A 27,067-nucleotide genomic window follows, 5' to 3' on the forward strand; every position below is an offset into this window, starting at 1 on the left:
CATTAAAAACTTCCCTGAACAGGGCTGCTTTAAGATGTCTTCTGAATGTCAGGTAGTTGTTTATCGCTTTGACATCTCGTGGGAGGGCGTTCCACAGGGCAGGCGCCACTACCGAGAAGGCCCTCTGCCTGGTTCCCTGTAGCTTTGCTTCTCGCAATGAGGGAACCGCCAGAAGGCCCTCGGCGCTGGACCTCAGCGTCCGGGCAGAACGATGGGGGTGGAGACGCTCCTTCAGGTATACAACTCCCACAATCCCTAGCCATTGGATGTGTGGACTAGGGTAAGGTTACCAGATTTTTTTCAATGAATCTGGGGACACTTTTCAACTTCAATAGGAATGATAGGATTTTGTAAGGGGACTGATTTGTAAACCCGGGGACTGTTCCCAGGAAACAGGGGCGTCTGGTAACCTTAGACTAGGGTTGATGGGATTTGTAGCCCAAGAACATCTGGAGGATGCTAGACTAAATGGGCCTGGGGCCTGATCCAGCAGGGTCATCTTACGTTACTGTATGCACTGTGCCCACATGTAGGTTCTGGTTCATGGAAAGGATGCTTCCTGCAAATTCACAGGCTGTGTTCAAAACTCCCATTATTCTAAGGCACATTTTGTGACAGGGAATTTCATTAGCGCAAGCAGTTTCTGAGCCCTGGGCCCACAGTACTACACCTAAGATTTTGGGTTAAAACTGCAGAGTGGAAGGAAAGGAGGACCTTTTTCTGCCTCCCCACTTCCAGCTATTTTCTGAAGACTGGAGAAGGGACCCTCCCAAGAATATGTCAGTTTCCGACACTGTTCCTGGGTCATATGCATGGAGGCCACTCTCAAAAATGGGCTGTCCGTTTGTAGTTCTTGCTGAAAGAATGAGTCATACTGAATATTTGGCATCATCTTTCAAAAGAGCGGATACCAGTTTTTGTTTCAAAATTGGTTCCATCTGACGGGGTTACAGCTGGATGGAATCTGAATGCTAATGTAGCTCGGGTTCAAATCCTGCCCTGTTGGACCAGGCCTTTTTTCTCCTAGGCATACCACCAAAAAAATAAAAATCATCTGTGATATAAATTGGTTTGGAATATACTGGACCCAGACTTTCCTGTGAAGGCAATTTCATCCTTAACAACTTGATTTTCTCTGGCTGTAATTCATACCTTGTGATCCGAATGAGAAGTCTCAGCAAGCAAGGCTTCGCTATGTAATGCTGTCAGCTTGCCAGCAGTCAGCAAAAGGGTTTTGGGTTTGCTATGGGTAGGAACTCTCTGCATATATTGACTTTTCCATAAGCAAGCTAGAAAGAACAAAAGGCAGGACCTGATTGATCTGGGCAGGTCTAATTTCAAGTTGAGAAAGGTTGTCAGGCTAGATTACTTGAAATCTCAGGAAGTGTTCCAGAGATCAGAGTTAAATTTTGGGTCTGGCTGTGTTTAGTTTATCTGTTCATATTACTGGAAAATGCATGGGCTGCACACACTTGTAACTTAAGACTTGACTGAACAGGCTAATTTTTGCACAGGGTAGTAGTCTTCACTTGCACTGAACCCCAGCGTGGGAATAATAATACTAAAGTTTCACTCCGCTTCTGACACTGAGTTGGCCACATTTTTTTCTTTTCACCTAAATGATATCAAGAGCATTTTATAGCTTGAGCCAGGCCCCAAAGGATAACGGTGTACATTATGGCTCTCTGAATCCAGTCCCATTGATTGGATTCTTGGGAATAGCTCACACATTGCACAAAGGCAACCACAGGTTTTCCACCCATCTTCATGCTGCGGATCATTGTAGCCAATCACGGTTCCCTGATAAATGTGCTTCTGTTGTGTACATTTGCACTGTGCATTTCTGGATGTTCACTTTAAAACCTCACAGATTGGGAAATGTGTGAAACGACCTTTTGTGGTTCGAGGACCCGATCACCGCTTGGTGGAATAAAGACATGTTGACACAGAATATAAGGTTAATGGGCAAGAAAAGGCCACAACTTTATTGATTACAGCAAGTGAGAAGGTATTGGCTTAGGCATTGAACCACGGAAGATTTGACTCCACCCACTCGAAGAGGGGTGAGTCTGAAGAGGGGATTAACCACCAGTAGGGGGAGCCTGTTGATGCTAATACAACTATAAGCTCTCCCCTGATGACACCGAGGGTCGTACCATGGCCCCCCGCCACACAGGCATCAGACAGGATTCACGACCACCGGATTCCTGTAACGGAATACCCAAATTTGAAGGGGTAGGCGATGGCTACACCTTGCCCTTCCACACGCCAACAACACATTCCAATGCCTAACCGCCCAATACCAAGAAAGTTGTGACAATTGCTATGAGGTAGGCAAAAAAACCAAAAGGCCTAGTGCCAATTGGAAAAATTCCTACCAGGCCCTCTGGGCAACCTGGGCGACCAACCATAGGTCCATAGCAAGGTCAATAGAAAGCTAAGCCCTAACGGAGAGGTGGGTGGGTGACTCGCGACGTGAAGATGAGGAAATGGGCCGAATGGCTGGCACGGCTGCGTCTTGAGCAGCAAACCACGCCCCCACCAAGCCGCCCGACTGGGTGCTCAACCGGAAGGTGTGACGCGCCAGCCATGTGGATGGGGTAGGGGGCGTTATGCCCCCTGCATGGCGCGGGAGTCATCTCCCGCCCACAACACCTCCCCTCCGGAAGGAGGAGAGGCCTTGCAATTCTGTGGCATTCGGTGTCTACAGCCACAGTAAGTGCTGCCATCTTCCAGCAATTGGACCTCAACCCCAAAGGTCCATTCCCCCATTGTCTCCCGATACAGACAGATGTCAACAATTGCTTTGGCTTTGCAGGGCTAAGGAAGTGTTCCCTTAAAAAACGAAAAGAAAAAAGGAGTGAGCGCTGAAAAGAGAATTGAGAAAATATTTAAATCCTGAAGGATTGGCGTTAATTCTTTTTCTTTGTTTTCTTTGAGATGATTCCAGACTTCTGCATGATGCCCTCTGCTCCCCCTGATGCTAATCTGTGAAGCATTTGAAAGCACTTGTGCATGTGCTACCTGCACTTACAGTCCTTGTGAGAACAATTAAGTGCATATGTGGAGAGCAGTTTTTCTTTTCTTTTTGCACTCATCAGGAGTGCCTCCAAAGCGTAACACACTCGGTTTTTCTGAACTTGCGGCCCCCTCTTTCTTAATCAGTGTTTGCTGTGTTAAAAGGTAACATACATTTCCTGAGCAGTGAAGGAGCTTTGAGGGATGGGCCAATCTAAACATGCGAAAGCTGCCAAAGGCTGACTCCGAGAGCAGCTGTTCACATCCTGGCAGCGGTAATGTTATGAGGCTTCTGCTAGCACGTGGGTTGCATGCAGACATCATCCTTTCGGAATGGTGGAGATGGGCATGATTTATGCCTGCACTTCTGCTGTAGCTTGGAAAGCTCAGAGCAGCTTACGTGGGGCTCCCAGGTACCTCCCACTGAGACATTGATTTGGGTCCATAGGAGCTAGACTCCAACACCTATCTTCCCTGACTGCTGGCTGGGGCTGATGGGAGTTGTAGTCCTCTAACAGCTGGAGGACCACAGGTTCCTGGTTTAAGTAATACAGGCATAAAGGTAAAGGGACCCCTGACCATTAGGTCTAGTCGTGACCGACTCTGGGGTTGTGGCGCTCATCTCGCTTTATTGGCCGAGGGAGCTGGCATACAGCTTCCGGGTCATGTGGCCAGCATGACTAAGCCGCTTCTGGCGAACCAGAGCAGCACACAGAAACGCCGTTTACCTTCCAGCCGGTGCGGTACCTATTTATCTACTTGCACTTTGACGTGCTTTTGAACTCCTAGGTTGGCTGGAGCAGGGACCGAGCAATGGAAGCTGACCCCGTTGCGGGGATTCGAACCGCCGAATTTCTGATCGGCAAGTCCTAGGCTCTGGTTTAACCCACAGCGGGTTAAAGTAGCTTCGGGTTGAGCGTTTTCAGGTTACGCTCCGCGGCAAGCCGGAAGTAACGGAACGTGTTACTTCCGGGTTTTGCTGCAGGCGCAGAAGCTCAAGATGACGTCGTGCTTGGACGAGGCAAATTGCAACCCGCAGATGCGGGTTGCGTTTGCTTCAAGATGCAAACGTGGCTCCGGAATGGATCCTGTTCGCATCCAGAGGTACCACTGTACAGCAATGCTTTACGCTTCCACCCCCTGATTAAACAGATACTTTGGGGTGTATGGGGTGTTAGGGGAGGGCTAGTGCCTCTGATGAGGGAAACATTGTCCTTCTTCTGGGGTAGTTTCTGTATCTTTGGTCCCCACCCTGCACTCAGTTCTCACTTGTGACTCGTAGAAGAAGTCAGCATGTGACAGCTGTCACACCACAGGACTGGCTTTGACTAGCCGGCTAAATCAAGTGAGGGTAGCCAATGGGTCTCAAACTCTCGGTGAGTTAAGAACTTCCCCTGTATGTGAACGAGTGGACGAGACCAATAGTGGGTCCAATGGTCAAGAAGGCGGTTTCTGCACATGCTTTAGAGCAGGCATAGGCAGACTCGGCCCTCCAGATGTTTTGGGACTACAACTCCCATCATCCCTAGCTAACAGGACCAGTGGTCAGGGATGATGAGAATTGTAGTCTCATAACATCTGGAGGGCCGAGTTTGCCTATGCCTGCTTTAGAGAGAAGTGAAGGGCAGACGGGGCTCGTCAACCTCAGAAGGTAGCCCATCTAGGAGATGGAAACTCCGATCCTAAATCTCTGTTGCCTTGCAGGATATCTTTGGGAGAAGAAAATCTTAGATAAGGTGATTGATTTATTGCTCAGATTGGCGTCCGGCCCGCTTCGGCTGTGCACCCCCTCGGCCAGGCCCCGGACTTCAAAGGCCACATTCCGATGTTCTGGCAAAACGCAGAGATCAGCAGCGGCAAGAGAAAGCTCCAAAAAACTCCAGTGCTTGCTTCAGTGTGCTCAAATAAAGTCCACTCAGGATCTTAGCAGCTAAAAGCAGTTTTATTTACAGCAAACTATCCATTGTCGTACAGCATCGTGAAAACACGTCCACTCTCCTCAAAAGCGAAAGTAGAGAGGACAAAGACTTGAGAGACTCGGAAATGACGCAGAGTCTCCCTCCTCCCAACAGTAGGCAGGGCGTACACTCTGAGCTGTTTAACCCTGTAAGCTCAGGTTCTCTTCACAGAAAAGGCTAAGGAGTAAACGCTACAGAAATCTGGAGGGGAGTCCCTAAGACAGTTGGATGGCACCTTGTATGCCTCCTTCCGGCAACTCCTGCAGCCAAGCTGGTGCCAAACGTATTGCTCTGCTTTCTTTTGGACCACATCAGTGAGGCCAAGGGCATCCCAGGACCCCCATACTACACACTGCCCAGGCTTGCGCACCAGAAGGTCACTAATGCAGCAGTTCGGCTCCAATCCCAGAGGCGCACTCCATTGTCTCTTCAGATGCCAACAGCAGCAGGGCTTTCTTTCCTTGTGTTTCAAGTCATAGGGAAGGGGAGTGGACCAGAGTGATGCCTGCAGGTAGCCTGTCTAATCCCAGGTGCATTAGGGACTGAAATATACTCGGAGTCGGGGGACTTCCGGGTTGACGCGATCTGGAAATGGCGGATTCCCTCCGAGCTGCGGAGGGAATCGGCTCTACCGAGGACGGGTCTTTGCCGCGCCGGCGACGCGGGGACCCTTAAAAACCGCAGGCGCGGATGCCTGCGGACTGAAGACTCGGCGGGTGCCTTAAGCGCCCCCCCTGATCCACGAAGAGCCTTTTTAAAGGCTGCGGAGAGGATACGGGGGTGGCGTGGCACTGAGAGTCGATCGCTACCTCGGTGGAGCGAAGCCGCGAGCCATGACCAGAGAGCGCTGACTTCCTTCCTTGAAAATTTGGACTGAAAGAATCACCCGTGAGTAAGACGGATTGGGACTTTAAAAAAAAATTACTCTGAATTGGAGACGACCGGGGGGTGTGCTAAAAGGAAGTCCGCACCCCCCCCTTGCAGACGATCTAAGCAACGACATAAGAGCTAAGCTGGAGAGCCTACCCTTGGTGGGGTGAGTTAAAAAGGACATTAACTTTCAAGATTTGGCTAAAGGAAATTTTGGGCTGGAGAGTGGAGTTTTGGAAACCTTCTTTTTGTTTTAAACAACCCCCCCTCCCGGGCTCGGGAAAGTCCTGCCTTTGTGCCTGTGTAAGAGCTGTGGAGTTTGACAGCTGTCAAAGCTGTCAAACGGGCGGTTTAAAGTGAAAAAATCACTATCTAAGATCCCTCTGGACTAAGGCGAGTTATAATTGAGCCAAAATTGTTGGAAACAAAGTAATAATAATTTGTTAAAGGACTGTTGGAGAAAAGACTAATAAGTAACCAGATTCCCCCTAGGGGGAATTCTGTGAAACTACAATGGATACAATGGCTGTGGAAGGAAAGTTGCTAGTGGAAATCGAAAGGATGTTTCAATTGGTGGGAACCTTACAAGAGCAGAGCTTGGCCATGAATAAACAACTTGTGACTATGACCTTGGGAACAGGCAACTCTGCTCTCTGTATTGAGGACCTGAATGAGAAAGAATCCACAGCTGAATGGGAAACAATATCTACAGAGGTGGAAGAGACTAAACAACAAGAAAAAGAAGAAGCAACCTTGGGAAGCAACAACCAAAAGCTGACATCTGTGGAACACAAGCAAGGAGACGCTGGGAACTTATCTACCACAAGTCTGCGAAAGACACAGAAGAAGAAGGAGGAGGTCCCGGGGCAATATGGAATACAGGAACTTAAAATAAAGAAATATGACTGGGGCCTCCGTTTGGACTCTGATTTTGAAGATACAGGCTTTGTGGAAATTTTTCAGCAGTTACTTTCAAATCTCCTTGTGGGAAGAGAATACACTTTGATGGTGAAAGAACTTTTTCCAGACTCGACGACTGACATAAAGGACTACCAACAAGACAGGCGGAGAGGGACTGAAATTGACTTGAAAGCCTCGGACGTGAGGAACCCAGGCTGAGAATCTCGAATTTGGATTTCTATTGGGAAGGGACAAAAACCGGGGATGGGAGGGAGGGAAGAGGAGATTTTTAAAAACTCTTAAGACTTTTAGGTTTGGTTAATATGACTCTTAATTAAGACAAAATGAAAATCGATGGAAGAGAACTTAAGTCCAACTTAGGAAAATCAATTTTTATTATAAAAGAGGTAATAAGATGAATAAGATGGTTAAGAGGAGAAACACCAACTTGCTGATATAATCTTGGGAACTGGGATGCACGAGGGGGGGTGGGGGGAAGTCAGGAAACAAGGTTATGAAATGGGGATTTGCTGATTTTATACATGTTTTTGTTTTGTGTCTTTTCTTTGTGTGTGTTTTGTTTTTATAAAAGCAGAAAACCAAATAAAAATTTATATAAAAAAAAAAAGAAATATACTCGGAGTCGAGAGTGGATTTCATGCTCTTTATTGAGCTCATAGTGGTGAGGAGAATAGAAGTTCCCCCAGAATGTCTGCTTTATATACATTATTTTACACAATGGGCCCCACGTGATTGGCTAATTCCGGGATTCACCTGTAGGCCAATCAGGTTGCGGATTCACTTCCACCTGGAGCTGGATTGGGTGGCTCCTGTGGACCAATCAGACTGCTGCATTCTAGACCCTATTGTTCTAGGACCAATCAGACTGCTGCATTCTGAATCCTATTCAACTCAGTACATAACAGGGACAGAGCTCTGTGGGCCTCTCACTTGCATTCTTAGGTTGATGGATCTAAAGAGTTGTGTCGTAGGAGCTTGGCTATTCCGAGAAATACTGTTTTAAAATTTGTTTGTATGCTAAACCAGCTTCATTAAAGCATGAAATGTTTGAGGCATGGATAAGGAAGTGAACAGAGGCTTCATACCACCATGTAGGATCTGCTCAGAGACTGTGGTGCCATGTGATACATCCTTTTAATGAGTCTGTGTAGGGACCAAAATCTCGTCATCAAACATTTAGGCCACATGGTGATCCGCTGCTGCCTGGCAACATGATTCTTGAGCCCCTCAAGGGGAATCCTAAGTTCAGATCAGTGTCACAGATTGAAGGGCTTGGATATTTTATTATGGCTCCTCTGATGCCTATCCAAGAGACCCAGGAGGTGAGCAGTTGCCTTATCTGCCTCCAGTTTGAATGCTGCTTAGCAGGAAAGCATTTTTTGTTTAATTGCACAGAAATAGGACCTAAAACAGCTTTTGCTAGTGTGGTGCCCTCCAGATGTTTGGGACTACAACTCCCATTGTCCTGGCAATCATATAGCTGGGCTGATAATGGTTTAATTTCCTGAAATGGGAATGTTTGCTTATTTCAAATTGCTGTGTATTTTTAGCATGGGTTTTTTCCTTTGGCAGTAGCTCTCTCATGTGATTGGCTGACTGTGAATCACATGAGAGAGGCATTCCATTCTGTTGTGACTGTTATTCCAGTAACTGTCATTTTTTTACTGTTTTCTGTTCTTCTCTCTCTGTGAGAGGAGAATGGCTGCTGAGAGAGGCTTCTCTGGATAGTGATGAGGACAGTGTGTGTTACTGTGATCTGTCTGAAGCAAAATAGACAAAGAGGAAGATCCCTAAAAGTTAATAGGAAGAGCTCTCTATAAGGAACAAAGTGAAAAAACATGGGATTGTAAATCGATTCTCCTCAGTTATATGCTTATGAATGTAAAGTTCTTTTGACTATAAAGAGTCTGGACATTGTATATCATCAATACACACATCCCTCCTGCCAGCCCTGACCAGCATGGCCAATGGGCAGGGATTTGAGGAGGCACCAGGTTGTCCTTGGATTTTAAGGGTTGGTTGCTATTTAAGATCCTTAATCCAGTTTTGGTGTTGTTTGCATTGCTATGGTTACGGTAGGCCACCCGGAACACTTTGAAGCCTTTAAGGTTTTACTTTTAAAAAGGCAAAAAGGAAGAATCCTGACCTAGTGTTTGAAGTAGCCACATGCAACAGCGTCCAGCAACTGGGCAGGGAAGCTTTACAAGAGCTGATTCCCCTTCCTTTAGCCTACAAATGAGTCATGGATATATCTAGGCCTCATAAACATTTTTGTGGGTTGATAACTCATTTTGCAAAGCTGTCTTCCTCCTTCCCTCTCTGAGGCCAGTAGCAAAATTTTTTGTTGATGGGTGATGAGAAAAATGAAGCCCAACATGCATGCTGGTGTCGATGCCTAATAATTGTGATGCTCAATGGGTTATATATAACACATCTTGATACCTTGCATCAGTTTTCCTGAACCTGGTGCCCTCTAAATATTTTTAGACTGCACCTCCCATCCTTGATACAAATTTTTGGGGCTAAATACATATTGTCCTCTTCACTATATTGTAAAAAAAAATAAAATATGACAATGGCTCACTGTGGAAAATTCTTTGCGTGTTTCACATGGGCTCAAGTTCCAGAATGTAGAAAGCTCAAGGAGATAAGTGCTGCAAATGATTTGTTTGTGATACAAGTGGGGATCCGTTTTCAGGAAATGGCTGTTCAAATACTCCTTAGACATTGCTGAAGCCTGGCATAGTCAGAATTTTGTCAAAGAGTTACCTTATTTTGTAGCTAGCAGGGAAGCTAAATTATTGTTGGGAAATTCCAGGCATTTTCAGTGGACCTGTGACCTTCAGTATGGGCTAATGGCCAAATGAACTCAAATATTGAAACCCACAAACTGTTAGACTCAGTGCAGACTTGACCATCTGACCTCTTTAAGGGTGGTGCAGGTTCTTAGTGGGCCATGACAACTCACTCTCCCTCCTGCTGTCATGTGCACAGTTGTTGCCGCTGCCCCCCCCCCGCCTTCCTTGCATTGAATTTTTATTCAGCTAAGACCAGAAAACTGTGCTGTCCTTGTAGTCTATTTTGACCATATCCCATTTAGGTTGAGTGCCATATAGCTGTATATCCAGGACTGTTTTTTCAGCCGGAACTCACTGGAACTCAGTTATGGCACCTCTCAGGTGGGCGCCATTGCTATTACAAGAGAATAAGGGAGGTGTTCATGGTGAGATCTGGCACCTCTTTTTCTAGAAAAATATCTATCTATCTATCTATCTATCTATCTATCTATCTAGTGGCAGATTTCTCCTATGGGAAAGTGCAATCATGTGCTAGCTTCTTTTAAAAACAACGTATTATTGCTTTCTCAATAAAGTGAACAAATAGTACAGGTACTCTTGTCTGAGTAGGAGCAGAAAAAAAGTTTAAGGAGGAGGAAAATGGAGGAGAAATATCCTGGATCTGACAGTAATTGTTTAGTCTGGTGGTTCCCAATTGGTAGTCCACCAACCCCAGGGAATCTTCATAACCCACCCAGGGGGGCTGTGGCGCCATTCACCTAACAAAAACTGCCAAAGAGATATAACATTTTTCGAAAGTAGCGAGTCCATGGTTTGACTTTTGAAAAACAAGGCGGTCCTCAGTACTTAGCGGATTGGGAACCACTGGTCTAGTTGATGGAGAAATGTCTCCAGAAACCCGTTAGTTCACGAAGACTTCCTCCCCTCTGTCAATTCGTTGATAACTGAGAAAAAGGCAATCCATGTTGTTTAAAATGTGGCCTTCCTAGAGTGCCTACAGGCTTTACGAACTGCATAAATCATTTTTCCCAAGAGGGCTAATGTCCAGATACGAGTGCACCAAATGACCATAGTTAAGTCCAAATCAGTTTTCCGGCCTTTGGCAATCATCATTGCTCCAACTTCCTTCATTAAGCAAACTCCAGTGACCACAGATGTCCTTTTCAGTGGGGCTTGCACAGAAGACAACTGGCAGTTGATTGTATCCCCATATTATCAGTCAAAGAAACTGTAAAACCTGCCTTGTTTTTTGTTTTTCCCCTGCCGATAAACATCAGTTTTTAGTATTAGGTCACGGGTAGCCAATGTGGTGCTTCCCATATGTTCGTAAGATCATAGAATTGTCCCACAATTCCCACCAGCCCCAGTCAGTATGACCCATAGTCAGGGGTGATGGGTATGGCAACATCTGGATGGTACCCCAGTGGCTACCTCCTTCTTAGCCCAGTCGTGTTTCTAGTCTTGGGGACACAGATTAATTGATCAGTGTGGCTGCCCACCAAAGTACAGCATGCATCTAAGGGGAAGGAAGGATCATCCTAAAAAATAATAATAAATGAAAGAGAGGAAACCGATCAATCCAAAAGAGGACTAAGTGGGGGAATCGTTTGCATAAAATGTGCATGTGCTAATTTGTATCTGCATAGGTGCAAATTTAGAAAGATTTACTATAATGTGAATTAGAAGTACAGAAGTGGCGCTGTGGTCTAAACCACAAAGCCTAGGGCTTGCCGATCAGAAGGTTGGCGGTTCGAATCCCCGCAATGGGGTGAGCTCCCGTTGCTTGGTCCTTGCTTCTGCCAACCTAGCAGTTTGAAAGCATGTCAAAGTGCAAGTAGATAAATAGGTACTGCTCTGGCAAGAGGGTAAATGGCGTTTCCGTGTGCTGCTCTGGTTCGCCAGAAGCGGCCAGGGGTCCCTTTACTTTTTTACAACTTTCCATAGTGAGGAAGGCTGAAAACAGATGTGGTGTGTCCTGCCTAGTCTGGTGGTAACTTCCAGGCCCTTCTTGGTTGCTTCTCTTAGGGTTCTTTATCTTTAAACTGAACTAGGACTGGATGGTCTTTCAGATACAGGGCTCCCTCTAATAGAGGATTGTCCTCTTTCAGCCCGTCAGACAGAGAACTGATTTATTTAAAGCTAAATTCTGCAATGAATATGGTGGTGGAATTGGTGAGTCAAAACAGTCTGCATAAGACATTGATTAGCATGGAATCATAGATTTGTAGAGTTGGAAGGGACCCATGGGTCATCTAGTCCAACCCCTTGCAATGCAGGAATCTCAGCTAAAGCTTCCGTGACAGATGGTCATCCAACCTCTGCTTAAAAACCTCCAAGGAAGGAGACAAGGAAGGAGACAGTTACAGGACAATTTGTATTCTAAACCAAATAGTAATAGCAACTCAGTTTAGAAATACATTTTATGAACAATGATTCCTTTCCCTGGCAGGGGACATGGAATTTCACACGACTCCTGGGACAAATGTTAAGCTCCATCATGGACAGAACGTTTTGCTCTAGTTCTGACTTTCCTATCAAGGTTGAAGCAAATGAAGACATGGTGAATTGAAACAAACAACGACACACACACAGTCAAGTCTTTCATCTCCTCCTCCTAAGGTGCAAAACCGGTTCAGCCTTGTGCAGCCTGGCCCATGTTCTCACAAACTAAGTTAGCAGGACTTTCAAACTGTTTGCCATATGTTTTTGTATAAACACAACGCTCTACAAGCAGATGATAGTTTGAGATCTGAACAGAGCCTTGTATGGGTGTTTGCGGCATGTAAGCAGTTAGGTGGAGGCGAAGGGCTGCTGAGCTCCACCCTGTCCCATGAAACGTATTTATTCTGTGTACAGCAAACCATGTGCTTGAGGGCAAGGATCTGAAGTAAGGATCCTTTTCTATGGAGGGAGGGTTGTTCAACAGTGAAACAGTCTCCCTTGGGAGGCTGTGGTCTCTCCTTCCTTAGAGTTTTTAAAGCAGAGGTTGGATGGCCATGTATTATGGATGCTTTAGCTGAGATTGGGACGCAGGTGGCGCTGTGGGTTAAACCACTGAGCCTAGAACTTGCCGTTCAGAAGGTCGGCGGTTCGAATCCCCACGATGGGGTGAGCTCCCGTTGCTCGGTCCCTGCTCCTGCCAAACTAGCAGTTTGAAAGCACATCAAAGTGCAAGTAGATAAATAGGTACCACTCCAGCGGGAAGGTAAACAGCATATCCGTGCGCAGCTCTGGTTCACCAGAAGCAGCTTAGTCATGCTGGCCACAGGACCCGGAAGCTGTACGCCGGCTCCCTCGGCCAATAAAGCGAGTTGAGCGCCGCAACCCCAGAGTCGGCCATGACTGGACCTAATGGTCAGGGGTCCCTTTATCTTTACCTTAGCTGAGATTCCTGCATTGCAGGGGGTTGGACTAGATGACTCTGGGGGTCCCTTCCAACTCTATAATTCTATGATTCTATTGTGGTTGCTAGCAAGACATGATATGTTCTGTGCCCACAGTTGCGAGGTAGCAATTTTTCTGAATACCAGTTGCTGGAACCCTAGTGGTAAAACAGTGAAATTAACTAAATGACAAATTGCCCTTTTAATAGCAACCCCAAGCCTGCCATTCATTTCTTTAACTTATATCCTGCCCTTCTTCCCAGAGGAGCACAAGTTGGCAAACAGCAAGTGATAAAATAAAAAAATAAAAACAATTCTGATACAGGTGCAGACTGGGAAAGACCAAAAAGTTTGTTAAAAGAGGAAGGTGAGGTTGAGGTCTGCTTCATCCTACCCAATGGTAGGGCTGGTCCTTTGTGAATCTTACAGAGTAGTATTGGCCATGGATGAAATAGCAGTAAGTGTATGTTTCATTATGTAATTTGGTATAATTACCCATTCCGCTGTAACTTCATATTTCAGAATTCCAGGGTGTTTTTCACCATAATTAACAAGATAGAAGATAATCCCATCAAGAATGGCTGTATAACCCATTGCCAGAGAAAATTATAGCATAAACTCTGTTTCTCGAAGATAGGAATAGATTTTAAAATATGCGGTGTGTTCACAGTGGCCAAAAATAAAACTGAAATGGAACGGCATCTGGATTTTTAAGGAAGTGGGAGTGGATGGGATTGCTGACGGTAGTTCGTAAAGTGTGCAACCAGATTTTCTGACACCAGTTTGTCTGAATGAGAAGAGATTCTGTTGAGATATGATAGGAGAGTGGAGAATAACAGGTGTGTGAAATACTTAAAAAAAGAAAAACACTGACAGTTCAACAATTCTGGAAAATACCTCTGACAAAGAGCCGAAAGAAATGCTAGGATACAGGTTTTTAAACTTCAGCGAGGTGTTTGTATAATTATTTGCTGGGATCAGAGCAGACGTGAAGGGAATTTAACCCTTTCTTCTTTAACTCAGTCTCTCTCCCACATCCCATCCCATAATATAAGAAGGAGCCTGCTGGATCCCATCAAAATCCAGCACCGTCTAGTCCTCCCAATGGAGTGTTTTCTACCCACCAAATGAAATCTCCACAGAATCCTGAAATAAAGGGAGGGGGAGAGAAGAAAGAGAATATCTGTGCGATTTTGCCACTACGAATGATTTGAAAATCGGAGTAGGTAAACTCATAACTTGAGCAATTTAAAGCTTGGCAACCTCCAGGAATAAAAGAACACAGGGTGAAGTTATTTTTCAATTAAATTAGGCTTTACTGTTCTAATCCAGTAAAACAAGAGGGACTATTTTTAGTAACTAACATCATTTTATTAAGTGGTAGCCAAATCCAATGCAAACTCATGAGGCCTTTTTGTCGTTTTTGTTTAAAGTACTACTCAATTGAAGAAGCAAATTCCCCGCCCCTTCTCAGATCCCTTGGGTAGTACAAAATGGTGGATGCTGGTCTTGCAAACAGCAGAAAAAGTTGTTGCATTTCCCATGACTAAAAAGAAAGAAAAATAAAATCTAGAATTCTACTGCACTCCTAAAGAACAGATGGACCAGTTTTAGAGGCCTTGCTTAAAAACTGGAAGAAGGCAATTGCCTAGCTGCCATGATCTGGTTAAACAAATCTCCCTTAAATGTGTGGTGTTGCACACCCTTAATGGCTTGGCCAGATGCAAGTCCACTCTGGAAGAAGCTGTGGATCCATCTGGCGAGCTCCAGAAGTTCTGACTTGAGCCAGAGATGATTCTGTTTAGCCTCAGTAATGTTCCCATAAAGCCAGTAACCATTGCACAGCCTTTTTCAGAACTATTAATACTCTGTCCTCTCTAATTCTGTTTGCTTTCACGGTCTTTCCACTATCTCCAAGGATTTGGATTGCACTGCCTGAATTTAGTATGCTCTAGTCACATCACAACCTTGAGAAGAGCCTCAAATGAACTGAGCCAGTGTTAATTTCGTGTTGGTTGTGAAAAGTATGTATTTTAAAAGATGTTGAAGGGCAGAAACAACTGTAATATAAAAGGGACTCCCAGTCCCTCCAGCCCTCCCCCTGCCTAGCCTTCCTCCTACTATTGCAGTTTGATAGTTGGATGCACATTGTTGAGAGACAATGGAGTGTGCCTCCGGGGGTGAAGTCGTAATGGCTGTGTTAGCAGCACCAAAGTGACCTCCCTGGGGTGCAAGCCTGGGCAGTGTGTATGGGGGTCCTGGGCTGCCCACACAACAAGACCCCCCCCCATGGTCTCGCTGATGTGGTCCAAAAGAAAGCAGAGCAATATGTTTGGCACCAGCTTGGCTGAAGGAGTTGCCGGAAAGAGGCATACAAGGTGCTATTCAACTGTCTTGTTGTTTAGTCGTGTCCGACTCTTTGTGACCCCATGGACCAGTGCACACCAGGCACTCCTGTCTTCCACCGCCTCCTGTAGCTTGGTCAAACTCATGTTGGTAGCTTTGAGAACACTGTCCAACCATCTCGTCCTCTGTCGTCCCCTTCTCCTTGTGCCCTCCATCTTTCCCAGCATCAGGGTCTTTTCCAGGGAATCTTCTCTTCTCATGAGGTGGCCAAAGTACTGGAGCCTCAGCTTCATGATCTGTCCTTCCAGTGAGCACTCAGGGCTCATTTCCTTAAAAATGGATACGTTTGATCTTCTTGCAGTCCGTGGGACTCTCAAGAGTCTCCTCCAGCACCATAATTCAAAAGCATCAATTCTTCGGCGATCAGCCTTCTTTATGGTCCAGCTCTCACTTCCATACATCACTACTGGGAAAACCATAGCTTTAACTATACGGACCTTTGTTGGCAAGGTGATGTCTCTGCTTTTTAAGATGCTGTCTAGGTTTGTCATTGCTTTTCTCCCAAGAAGCAGGCATCTTTTAATTTCGTGGCTGCTGTCACCATCTGCAGTGATCGTGGAGCCCAAGAAAGTAAAATCTCTCACTGCCTCCATTTCTTCTCCTTCTATTTGCCAGGAGGTGATGGGACCAGTGGCCATGATCTTAGTCTTGGGGACTCCAAATTTCTGTAGCGTTTACTCCTTAGCCTTTTCTTCTCCCAAAGATATCCTGCAAGGCAGCAGAGGTTTAGGATCAGAGTTTTCCTTCTCCTAGATGGGCTACCTTCCCAGGTTGATGAGCCCCATCTGCCCCTCACTTCCCTCTACAGCATGTGCAGAAACCACCTTCTTGACCGTTGGTCCCACTATTGGTCTTGTCCACTCAATGTGCCAGAGCCTGGTTTTGCATGCTTTAGTCATCTTGTCCACATTGCTTGTAAAATTCATTTGCCACCTTTCTGCTTCTCTTTCCACACAAACCATCCTTGCCTTCTAAGCAAGATGGGCAGCTTTTAAGCCTTGCTTCCTGGGCTCCAGAATGCTTTTGCAAGAGCTCACGATCCCTGAAGAACTTGTGAGAGTGTCCCAGAACCTGGTAAGCAAGGCAGATACCTTAAAAGCTCTTTCTGCACCAGAAAAACCTGGTGCAAAAGGAGCTCTTAAGCTTTCTGCTTTGCATGCAATTAATTTGCGGGATTTCAGCTGGCCGGCTTTCTTTTTTAAAAACAGAAATAATATTTTTATTAATTTTACAACAACTAAACATCACATGGAAAAGAAAAACCATACATCAAAACCTTAAAACAACTATATAAACAATCCACATTGAATCCAAAACCCGGGACTACTAGAATCCCCTGACTTCCCTCCACCCCCACCCCCACCCCCCGGTTCCCTTGTTCTATGTTGTTTATGCATGTCCATAAATTCAACTGGCCGGCTTTCAAGTGCATAAGGTTGAAATTGCACAAGTTGTTTTTGTTGTTTTATTTTTATTTGCATTTTCAAGAACAGGAACAGAGAGCACAAATTATTTGCACGCAAGATGCAATCATACTTCATTCAAAACTGATCCAGTGATCTAGGATGTTTGTGTGTGTAGGAATGATTTTTTTTATAACATATAACAGGTATTATATGCTGGCAGTAGTTTGCTCCCACAAGCAATCTAGCTACTGTGCTCTGCACTGACTGCAGCCTCCAGACCAACCTCAAGGGTAGCTCCAACACAACCCTTTCCTGTCCCGTACTGTTCATTTCCTCGCTACCCTGCTCTGATTTTTGTTAACTAGTTAATCTGAGTTGCAGCACCTGCATGCAAAGCTCAGTGGGTTATAGCCTGGTGCTGATAACTCCGTGGTTGCAGGTTCGATCTCCATATGGGACAGCTGCATATTCCTTCATTGCAAGGGCGACCTCAGGGTCCCTTCCAACTCTATGAATCTCAGACTGGGTTACTTTTGCTGCTGACTCAGTTTGCATCATCTTGCAGAGGCATACCATGGGAACATGACCTGGGTGCGCCGGGGCTCTAGAATGCCAATGAGCCATTGTCACGTCTTTACACACAAATGCTGAAGGGGTTCTGGAGTCCCGAGTGCAGAGGGAGAACAAGCAACGACTGGTCTCGGTGTGCTGCTTCAAACTTGAGTTGAGAGTAAGAGTTAAGCCTAGTTTTGAAGTCAGCTGCCTGGTGATCATTTCTCCTCTTGAGTTCCTGTTGTCTTTATTGAGTCTGGAACTCTTGGAAGGTTAAAACTGAAACCAGACTGTTCTCTCTCTCTTTTTTACTGTTTATATTACTGAGTTCTAGCAAACATGACTTCTTTCTGGCATGGTGCCGTGGATTGGTGAACAGGCCTAGCCGTGTGTTGTATGTAATTATGAGATTTATAATCCTGTTACTGCTCTCTGGATGCCCAGAAAAAGCCAACACAGATTCAGTAAACCATATGTATGTGAGCAGACATCTTAAGACTTGGACAGATTTTTCTTTCTTCCTTTTTGACTGCTGCTTTTCACAAGGATAGGTGCAAAAAGAACATGTTTAATTGGGTTTTTGGAAATGGTATTACATTTATGGAGCCTCTGTGAGCTATGCAGATTGAAATGGTTCGTATTGGGAGTTCTGCAATAGAAAAGGGGCAAGCAGCGAGAGACATGTGAATCAAATGTGGCTCAATGATGCTGGGAGCATCCTCTGGTGTTCTTTCGGCAAGTGTCCTTAATGTTGTTTTCGTAGATTGCATGACATATAAGTCCACAGTTGCACTGAAAGCCAAACCTTGCTTCTCCTAAGCAGATTCACTTTGCTAAATAGGCGCTTTCCCTTTTTAATAAACCCGAGTTTCTTTATATCTTTCCTTTCTAGTGGAAAGGGAAAATGTGCAGAAAAGGACTTTTACCCGTTGGATAAATCTACATTTGGAAAAGGTAAGTCTGCTGAACAAATTAGCCCATTCAGATATTATACACCTTTCTATCTTGGCTTTTAGCATTTTGGATGTGTATTTTTGGGACCCACCTTATCTCTGTGATTTTAAGTTGTTTAAAACTGTTTTGAATATAATGTTTTAATTGTAACCTGCCCTGGGACCTTAGGATGAAGGTTGTATAGATAACAACAGCAATAATAAACCAACAATCATTTTTAAAAATTGCAGTTATTGAAAAGTGGATGAGAAAGGATAGGGATTTATATTATTCCTTAAATATTTATTATCTGATTATACATTTGCAGGTGGTCTGGATGACCATTGAGGTCCTTTCCAACTGAGTGCCTATCATGGACTCGTTGGACACAGAGAAGTGGTGGGAGGAACCAGCTGGGAAACCCCCAAAGGAAGAAGACTCAGAGCGTGGGGATTGGTGGTGGAACGCTGATGAGTGGTCAGAGGGAGAAGACTGGGAGGAGGAGGTGTTGGAAGCTGAAGAGGTGACAGGGCTTAGTGAACAGGGAGAGTTTGTGGCAAAGAGAAGTTCAGAATCAGAAGCCTCATCAGGCTAGTGGAAGGAGAGAGGTGAAGAGGCAGAGATGAGTCATGGTGGTGAAGAGTCACGGGTGTCTCCACTTTCCCCATGATGCCCAAAACTAGAAGAAGCATGAAATGGGAGGAGCAAAAACAGGCATACAGGCATAGTCTCTGATTGCTTGTCCTGAAGAGGTGGAGACATAGACAACCGTGGGGAGGGGGGACCTTCAGTCTCGGCAACTGATTTCGTGGAGTAAGACCTACAGGGAATGAGCTTCTGTGCTCTTTAGGTCTGATACCCCTCTAAGTCTATGAAGACAGTGTTTGCAAATAACGAGTTGACTCCCAATTTTGAACTGTGTGATTTACTGTTTAGCTCGCCCTGTGACAGAGCCAAAGGTCACCTTTCTCAATCCTGTACCCCTTTCTTTCTTCACAGTGCAGCCCCCCTCTGGAAGTGAAAGATTTGTTGGTTGACGTTAAAGATGGCAAAATTTTGATGGCTCTGCTGGAAGTTCTCTCTGGGCAAAATCTGGTAGGTGTAAACCTTCGTTAACAGCCTCTGTCTGACATGATGTTGCCTGTTTTTACCAGGTCAGGAGGGCTGGATTTTGTAAGAAAGCTGTTTCTTCAGCCATGAAGTGGCTCACATCGGACGCTTTACGTAGGAACTGGTGGCTCCACCCCTTTCTGGCTCTCAGCCAGGCCCTGATCTGGACAAGTGTACCCTGTGGCTTCCCCTTCCATCTGTGTGGCCTTGTGTTCAGCTAGCTGTCCTCTTTGGTGGTTGCTCCAGCCGGGCTGTCCTGCTCCTATGGGGCTAGGGCAGAAATGGTGGGTCACTGTCCTAGCTCAGGCAGTTGGTGCAGGGGGACGCCAGTCCTGTGGAAGGAATGGGGTTTGGATCCAATGGCTCTTCATAGCCAATGACAGTGTGAGGTTTGCAGGTGGTGGGTGAGTCAAGTTCCTCTGCTCATCCTCTGAAGATACCTCCAGTCTGAGGTCCAGGCAGAGCTAAACACTCACAGTTACTGCTTTCCCAGCATTTGTGATAAAATTGAGCCTTTTCAACACCCAAGGACCACATCAGAAATATATCTTGAGGTGGGCAGCTGCAGCCAGTCTGTATATCCTAGTTGCATGTGGTTCATAGAAAGTACATGGACACAGCAAGTGTTGGCAGTTATAACTGCAGTCATAGAATCATAGAATTGCAGAGATGGAAGGGATCCGGGGGGGTCATCTAGTCCAACCCCCTGCAATGCAAGAATCTCGACTGAAGCATTTATGACAGGTGGCCAGACACCCTCTGCTTTAAAACCTCCAAGGAAGGAAAGTCGCCATCTTCTGAGGGAGCCTGTTCCACTGCTGAACAGCTGTTGCTGTCAAAAGGTTGAGTCAGAATCTTCTTTCTTGTAACTTCAAGCCATTGGTTCGAGTCCTACCCTCCAGAGCAGGAGAAAACAAGCTTGCTCCATCTTCCATGTGACAAGACGGCTATCATATATCCTCCCAGGTTTCCAGGCTAAACATACCCAACCTCCGCAAGCGTTCCTCATAAGGCTTGGTTTCCAGACCCTTGATCACCTCAGTCACTCTCCTCTGCAAACGTTCCAGTTTGAGTTACTGGTGTTTACTTCCTTTTAGATGTGCTCAGAATTAGCTCAGTAGAGTCTGCACTGTCTGGCAATGTCTTTCCAGGGTTTCAGGCAGTAGGTTTGAACCTGGGACCTTCTGCATGCAAAGCAGATGCCACAGCCTTTCCCCCTTCAATAATGCATTTTAAAAAGCACTAACTGGCTTACTTCCCTCTTTTCTTTAGCTACATGAATACAAGCCCTCAACCCATCGTATTTTTCGACTGAACAATATCGCAAAAGCCCTTAAGTTTTTGGAGGACAGCAATGTAAGTGATTCGAAAGCTGTTGAATTGTTTTTCACTTCTCCCAGTGCAATATATCTCTCTCCAAAATGAGGAATGTGTAAGCTGAAGGAATTATGTTTTGTTTAAAGTTGTGTCTGAAAGGCTGCATACAGTATGCAGAGGGAGGGGTTCTTCTCGACGCAAATTATTATTTTAATGTCGTAATGTTCAACTGGATTAAAGGATCAAGAGGCCAATATTAAAAGAAAATAAAAGAAATGCCTGTGTTCGGCAACCTTTAAGCAGCTGGGCTCAAGTTGCTCTGACGGTTGGTGATTTGAGTCATCTGACTTTCCTCCCCCCCCCCCCCAAAAAAAAATGCTTTCAGCATCACAAGTTCTATATTTCTCTGCCCAATTTATAGCAAGAGCTCATTTGAGCTTTGTGCAAAGAAAGATGGAAACTGTTACTCTAGAATTCTGCAAGGTCTGGGGTTGAACATTGTGTAACTATGTGGGGGGGATGCCACCCCACTCTAGTGATGCTATGCAGGCTGCCTTTGCATCAAGTGCAGAAGGAGGGATGTAGAAAGCAGCCTTATACTAAATCAGAAGATTGGTCCATCTCACTCAGCATTGTCAGAAGCTGCCCAGGATTGGGTTATCTCCCAGCACCAACTGGAGAAGCCAAGGATTGAACCTACAACCTTCTGCATGAAAGCATGTACCCTACCACTGAGCTGTGGCCTTTTCCCTAAGCATGACTCACACCCATTTTGGAGTCTTATGTGAAGGTGAGGAGATGGATACAGTTCCCTCTCAAGGCTGGGCGATGGGCAGCAATGTAAAGCAAGTCAGGTATTGGCAGCCATGAGAACCGCATCAGCAAATAAGCACCTCTGCCATCTGTCCCAATTTGGGTGAGATCTCGCCTGAAATCAGCATGCTCCCATCTGAAATCAGTGCTGGTGGTGGTGGTGGTGGCAGGAGTGACAGGGTGGCTCTTCCTGTTTCACCTCAAGCAGTTAAACACCACCACTGTGTATACCAAGTCTGGCAGTTGGCCCAGCTAGCTCAGCGTTGTGATAGCCAACATAGTGCTTTCCATATGTTTTTGGACTACAGCTCCCATCATCCCCAGCAAGATGGCCAGAGATGATGGGAGCTGTGATTCAACAAGATCTGGAAGACATGTTGGCTGTCCCTGGTCTACACTGACAAGCAGAAGGTGTCGGGGATTGGACCCGCAAAGCAGATGCTCTGTCGCTTAGCTGTGGCCCTATAAATCACCACCCAGCCTCACAGCAGTGTCTCTGTTAGGCCGTTGTTGCTCTGCTCCCTTATCACTGGATTCTGCATGTGCTGCTGACATCACACTTCACACGCTCATGCTAGCCCTGTTGCCAGGGGCCTTGGTATGTCATAGTAAGGTGCCTTGCCTTGCTTTAAAAGCTTATGTAAGGTGAAACACTCCTTTAGGCACACACTGAACTTTTCAGAGGCCAGATGGACTGATTTGGTCTCTTGTGTCCAGCCCCTTCCAAGGGTCTTCACAATCTCATTCTTGTAAGTCATGCTTAGTTGGAAAGGATGTAGAAGAGTTATTCACGTATGGTGGTGAAACCAGGGCCACCAGGTCTCGAATCCAAGGACTTGCAACAGCTGTGTGACTCAAGAGAAGTCCAGCACTGGCAAAATCTAACCAGCTTCCCATTTATAGGCTATTTTAAATTCCAACACAGGACCCACCTTGGGCAGTAGATAAGAAAAGTCAGGCTTGGTCTAACAATGAAGGTCTAACCCTTTCAGATTAATTTAAAGAAATATTATTATATGATGAACACATGAGCACGATTTGAACTATGAACAACAGAAGGGATTAGAGGTTATGGTATTCTTGTTAAGGTTTAAGAGATAAAAGACAGTGCAGCAGAAGGAAAGAAACAGAAACACCATGGGAATGGGGCTGGGAAGTTGGGGGGGAGTTTTTACTATGTATTGAAGTGTATGTATGAAGTTTTGGAAAACCTCAGAAAAAAACGAGAAGTCAGGCTTGGGACTGGAAGAGATGGGCCCCAAATTCCCCACAATAATTGCCCATCTTCAGCATGGGAATAAGAGTGATCCACCTCTTGTGGATGTTGCAGCAAGAACCAAACAAAGATATGGGTGGTTATATACTTTGCAAAAAAAAGGGACGCGGGTGGCACTGTGGGTTAAACCACAGAGCCTAGGACTTGCCGATCAGAAGGTTGGCGGTTCGAATCCCCACAATGGGGTGAGCTCCCGTTGCTCGGTCCCTGCTCCTGCCAACCTAGCAGTTCGAAAGCACGTCAAAGTGCAAGTAAGATAAATAGGTACTGCTCCGGCAGAAAGGTAAATGGCGTTTCCGTGCGCTGCTCTGGTTCGACAGCAGCAGCTTAGTCATGCTGGCCACATGACCTGGAAGCTGTACGCCGGCTCCCTCGGCCAATAAAGCGAGATGAGCGCTGCAACCCCAGAGTCGGTCACAACTGGACCTAATGGTCAGGGGCCCCTTTACCTTTACTTTATACTTTGCAAACTGTAAGTGCTACAGTGGGATAGAGATGTGCTTAAATAACCGCTCACCGGGTCTGGCGGTGGGCGAGGTTTGCGGCCCAGCATACAAGTTTAAATGAACAGGGCTATTTTCATTGTGACTCTGTGTATTGGGGGCCGAGTGATTAAACATCCGGACATTAAAATGTACAAGCTGGAATTGTTTAGAGCTGACGACATGCACCATTGGGAAATGAACACTGGTTGTGGGATGTGAAGCAGGGCCTTGAGGAATGAGGACATGAGGTGTGGTTTTCAGCTGTAGGTAGTCTTGGCGGCGAGGTGGCAATTTCATGGTCTTGGGTGGCAGTTTTAGGCCTTGGGCAGAATCCTTTAGTCCAACAATAGAGGAAGGGATGTTGTGGTGACCCTTTCTGCGGTGGCGATATCAGGGTTCCCTCTTAGAGGGGTCCTGAGGGGAGTCTCTGACCACAAGCGCTCAGCAGTGGGCCATAGAGCTTCCCTCAGCAGTGCAGGGAGGGGGCCAGCTGTGTAAACGCACGTTTTGCAGTGTCCCCCATATTACCGATTGACCCTGTCTTGCCTCAGACCCCCAGCTGGGGGCTGAGAGGGATATACGCCCAATGCCTAAGCCAAGGTTTCCTACATTTGAAATTCAATAAAGTTGTGGCCATTTTAATCCTAAAATATGTTGTCATGTGTTTTCCTTGGTCTGAGGTCTGGCTCCCGGAAGTGGGTGGGACTGTGCCTGGACACGCAAACAACACCCCCCCCCCAAAAAAAAACTTCCAGCCTAAAATTTTTCCATGCGCATCAAACATGGTGCTGACTCTCATCATCTCTCACCATTGGCCATGTTGACTGCAACTGGCAAGATTTGTAGGCTGGACCTGCTCCAGCCCATGCGCTGCCTTTGTGGCCTCCCCTCTGAGGAATGATATGACGTTGGTTACATCTTACCGGGACTGAACCATTGTTGCAGTTGAGCCACGGGTTAAAAGGTTTCCCTCTTGATCTCAAGCCAGTTTAACCAAATTTGAAAAGTCAGGGCAGGGCAGGGAAATGTTGTTACCATTCCCTTGGCAATGGAGAGCCAGCAGTTTAAATATTAAACCACCATGAAAGAGGTGGGAAGGGACAGCCATGGTGTGTAGTTAATGCAGAACTTGAGAGGAATTGTGACAGGTGGGGAGAGGCTCAATATTCTTACTGTCAGCGTTTCAGAAAGGTCTGAGGCCCTGTATTGCAACACAAGGGTTTAACACTATCATGGGCAGCCTGGGGATTTCTCTCTTTTCTGCTCTGCCATCCTGCTTGCAATGAATGAGCAAGAGAAGAGAGTGTGTCGTTTGAAGGAGAAACATAAGCTGGTCCTTGTCATATGGATTAAACCTCTCTGTGGGAACTCTGGGCCCTGTCATGGCTTCAAACCCAGAATCCTTGGTAACTTGATAGGAATGTAGGAAGCTGCCTTTATACAGAGACCACTGGTCCATCTAGCTCAATATTGTCTGCACTGACCGACAGCAGTGCTTCAAGGGTTTCAGGCAGGGTTCTCTTCCAGCCCTACCTGAAAATGCCAGGGATTGAACCTGCGACCTTCAGAATGCAAAGCAGATGTTCTGCCACAGATCTACGGCCCTTCCCCAGATCGTGCTCAACAAGCATTTAAAAATGGAGAAGGCATCTGGAGTGATAGCTGAGCCTCCCAAGATAGTGGAGAGGTGTTTCTCTGCCCAGTTAGTATTGGAGTGGCATTCTGTTCCGCTTTCCTATCACCCCAGAAGCTCAGATGGCACCTTAGAGGAAGGGTCAGCAAACTTTTTGAGCAGGGGGCCGGTCCACTGTTCCTCAGACCTTGTGGGGAGCCGGCCTATATTTTTTTTTGGGGGGGGGAATGAACGAATTCCTATGCCCCACAAATAACCCAGAGATGCATTTTAAATAAAAGCACACATTCTACTCATGTAAAAATGCGCTGATTCCCGGACCGTCCGTGGGCTGGATCTAGAAGGCGATTGGACTGGATCTGGCCCCCGGGCCTTAGTTTGCCTACCCATGCCTGCCCCTCCCCGAATCACACATGCTGCACGTCAGCAGGCTGTCTGCCAAGATGGACCTGATAAATCTGACTTCAGCAGAACAATGACAGCAGATTATGTATCTGCAAATATGCATAATATAATCAAGTAAATACTTCATCACAAGGGCCTTAAGAATAATGCAACTGAGGGTCAAACTAGTTACATGAGTGCATAGCAGCCACTGTGGCTTCACCCTTCCTTCCTTCCTTCCTTCCTTCCTTCCTTCCTTCCTTCCTTCCTTCCTTCCTTCCTTTCTCTCTCTCTCTCTCTCTCTCTCTCCCTCCCCCCCATAAAGAAAACAGTCTTCAGTGAGCCGCTATCTTGCAATCATATTGCATGAACTAGATATACATAGAAGCAAGCAATCCAGCTTTATACATTGCAAGCCAAAACCTCACCCAGTATGAGTGCAAAATGCAACTCCCTGTTCCCTGGCCTTTAGTTGTGACACATGTGCATTCTGTAATTAAAACTGCACTTGAGTGCATTTGTCTACCTGTTTTTAAACGTCTTTTAAAACCTGCAACCCCCTTTTCTGTAGGTGAAGCTGGTTAGCATTGATGCAGCTGAAATAGCAGATGGAAACTCTTCCATGGTCCTGGGCCTGATATGGAACATAATCCTGTTTTTTCAGGTAAGGAGCAAATGGTAATGTTACATGTTGGCTTTTCCATTAAACCTTTCATCGGAATGCAGATTTGTTATGTCTAAAGGCAAGGAATGAAACAGAATTGTTTCTCCTATGTACCTCGTTTTGTGTCGGGTCTTCATTTTTCTTACATTAAAGACTCCGTAAATTTATGAACAAACCTGGATAAACCGAAATAGATGAGACACTTGGGTGTCACTACACTTTCCTCCCCCCACCTTGCAAACCCCTCAGTCCACTTCATTGCCCTTGCAAATGGATTTCTGCCTCAAAGTACTTGTCCAGCCTGCCTTGTGTGCACGTGGCTGCTGGCCGGAACCCAGATCAGAAGATCTTGTTTTCTATTTTTGTGCTGAAAACACTTGAATGCTGCTTTGTGCATTTTTAGCAACATGAGTCTTAAGACCTGAGTCCTGAAACGAGGCTTTAAAGCCCTTTAATATGCATTACTTGCACTACTTTCATGTACTAAGATGGAATCTGATACGGATTTCAATGATCTGGGAGCCTTGAAATGCCAAGAATTGAATGCAGCCAGTGAACTTGACCATTCTCAAAAGTCTGGTGCAGATGTAACCTAGTTCAATCTCTTTAATCATGGATAAGAGCAGACAATGGGCTAGTGTATTACCCCTCTACCTACCCACCCACACCCACCTCTCCTTCCCTGGGCAGATTTTGAGGGAGGTGCAGTATGGAGGGTCCTTCACTGAGTCTGCAGCCATTACACACACACACACACACACACACACACACTTTTCCACCTCTACACCAGCTTTACACCCAAATTAGGCTCCTCTCCAGGAAGCACTTAGCTTAGGATCCAATAGATCCATAGCCAGCACAGTTCTGCTCTCACCCTAAGCCTGACATGTCTCATTTCAGGGTCCCCTTGTTGGCTACCATATCTTGCCCGCCCTCTGCAAGATCCTTTGCAGTAGGGTTGGGTGATAATCAGGTTTTCAGCATTGTGATATATCACCAGCTAAACATTGCGATATACTGATATATCACAATGTCTGAAATAAGGATGGAGCTATCTAGGGGCACGGTTTTCCCCTCACCATGATTTCTGCCAGCACCTGATCTTGTGATTCGCTGCCCCCTGCCTCAGGCAGGGGAGAA

The 27,067-nt window shown here is 45.9% G+C and overlaps 1 protein-coding gene across 4 annotated transcripts in view; it reads left to right on the plus strand.

Annotated features, from left to right (window-relative positions):
- The window catches only part of CLMN (calmin), a 78,849-nt gene that overhangs the window by 30,314 nt on the left and 21,468 nt on the right, over positions 1–27,067 (plus strand). For 2 of the 4 annotated variants that reach the window (XM_081172829.1, XM_081172830.1), the window contains exons 2-5: positions 18,205–18,266; positions 19,245–19,340; positions 20,628–20,711; positions 25,835–25,927. In XM_081172829.1, coding sequence (XP_081028955.1) covers positions 18,205–18,266; positions 19,245–19,340; positions 20,628–20,711; positions 25,835–25,927 — 335 coding nt within the window. Of the gene's footprint in view, positions 1–17,391; positions 17,491–18,204; positions 18,267–19,244; positions 19,341–20,627; positions 20,712–22,078; positions 22,235–25,834; positions 25,928–27,067 lie in introns of those variants that run through there. The other 2 variants (XM_081172831.1, XM_081172832.1) reach the window with 2 other exon arrangements.

Source organism: Podarcis bocagei, assembly GCF_964188305.1.
Source record: "Podarcis bocagei genome assembly, chromosome: 1".
NCBI classification, from domain to species: domain Eukaryota; kingdom Metazoa; phylum Chordata; class Lepidosauria; order Squamata; family Lacertidae; genus Podarcis; species Podarcis bocagei.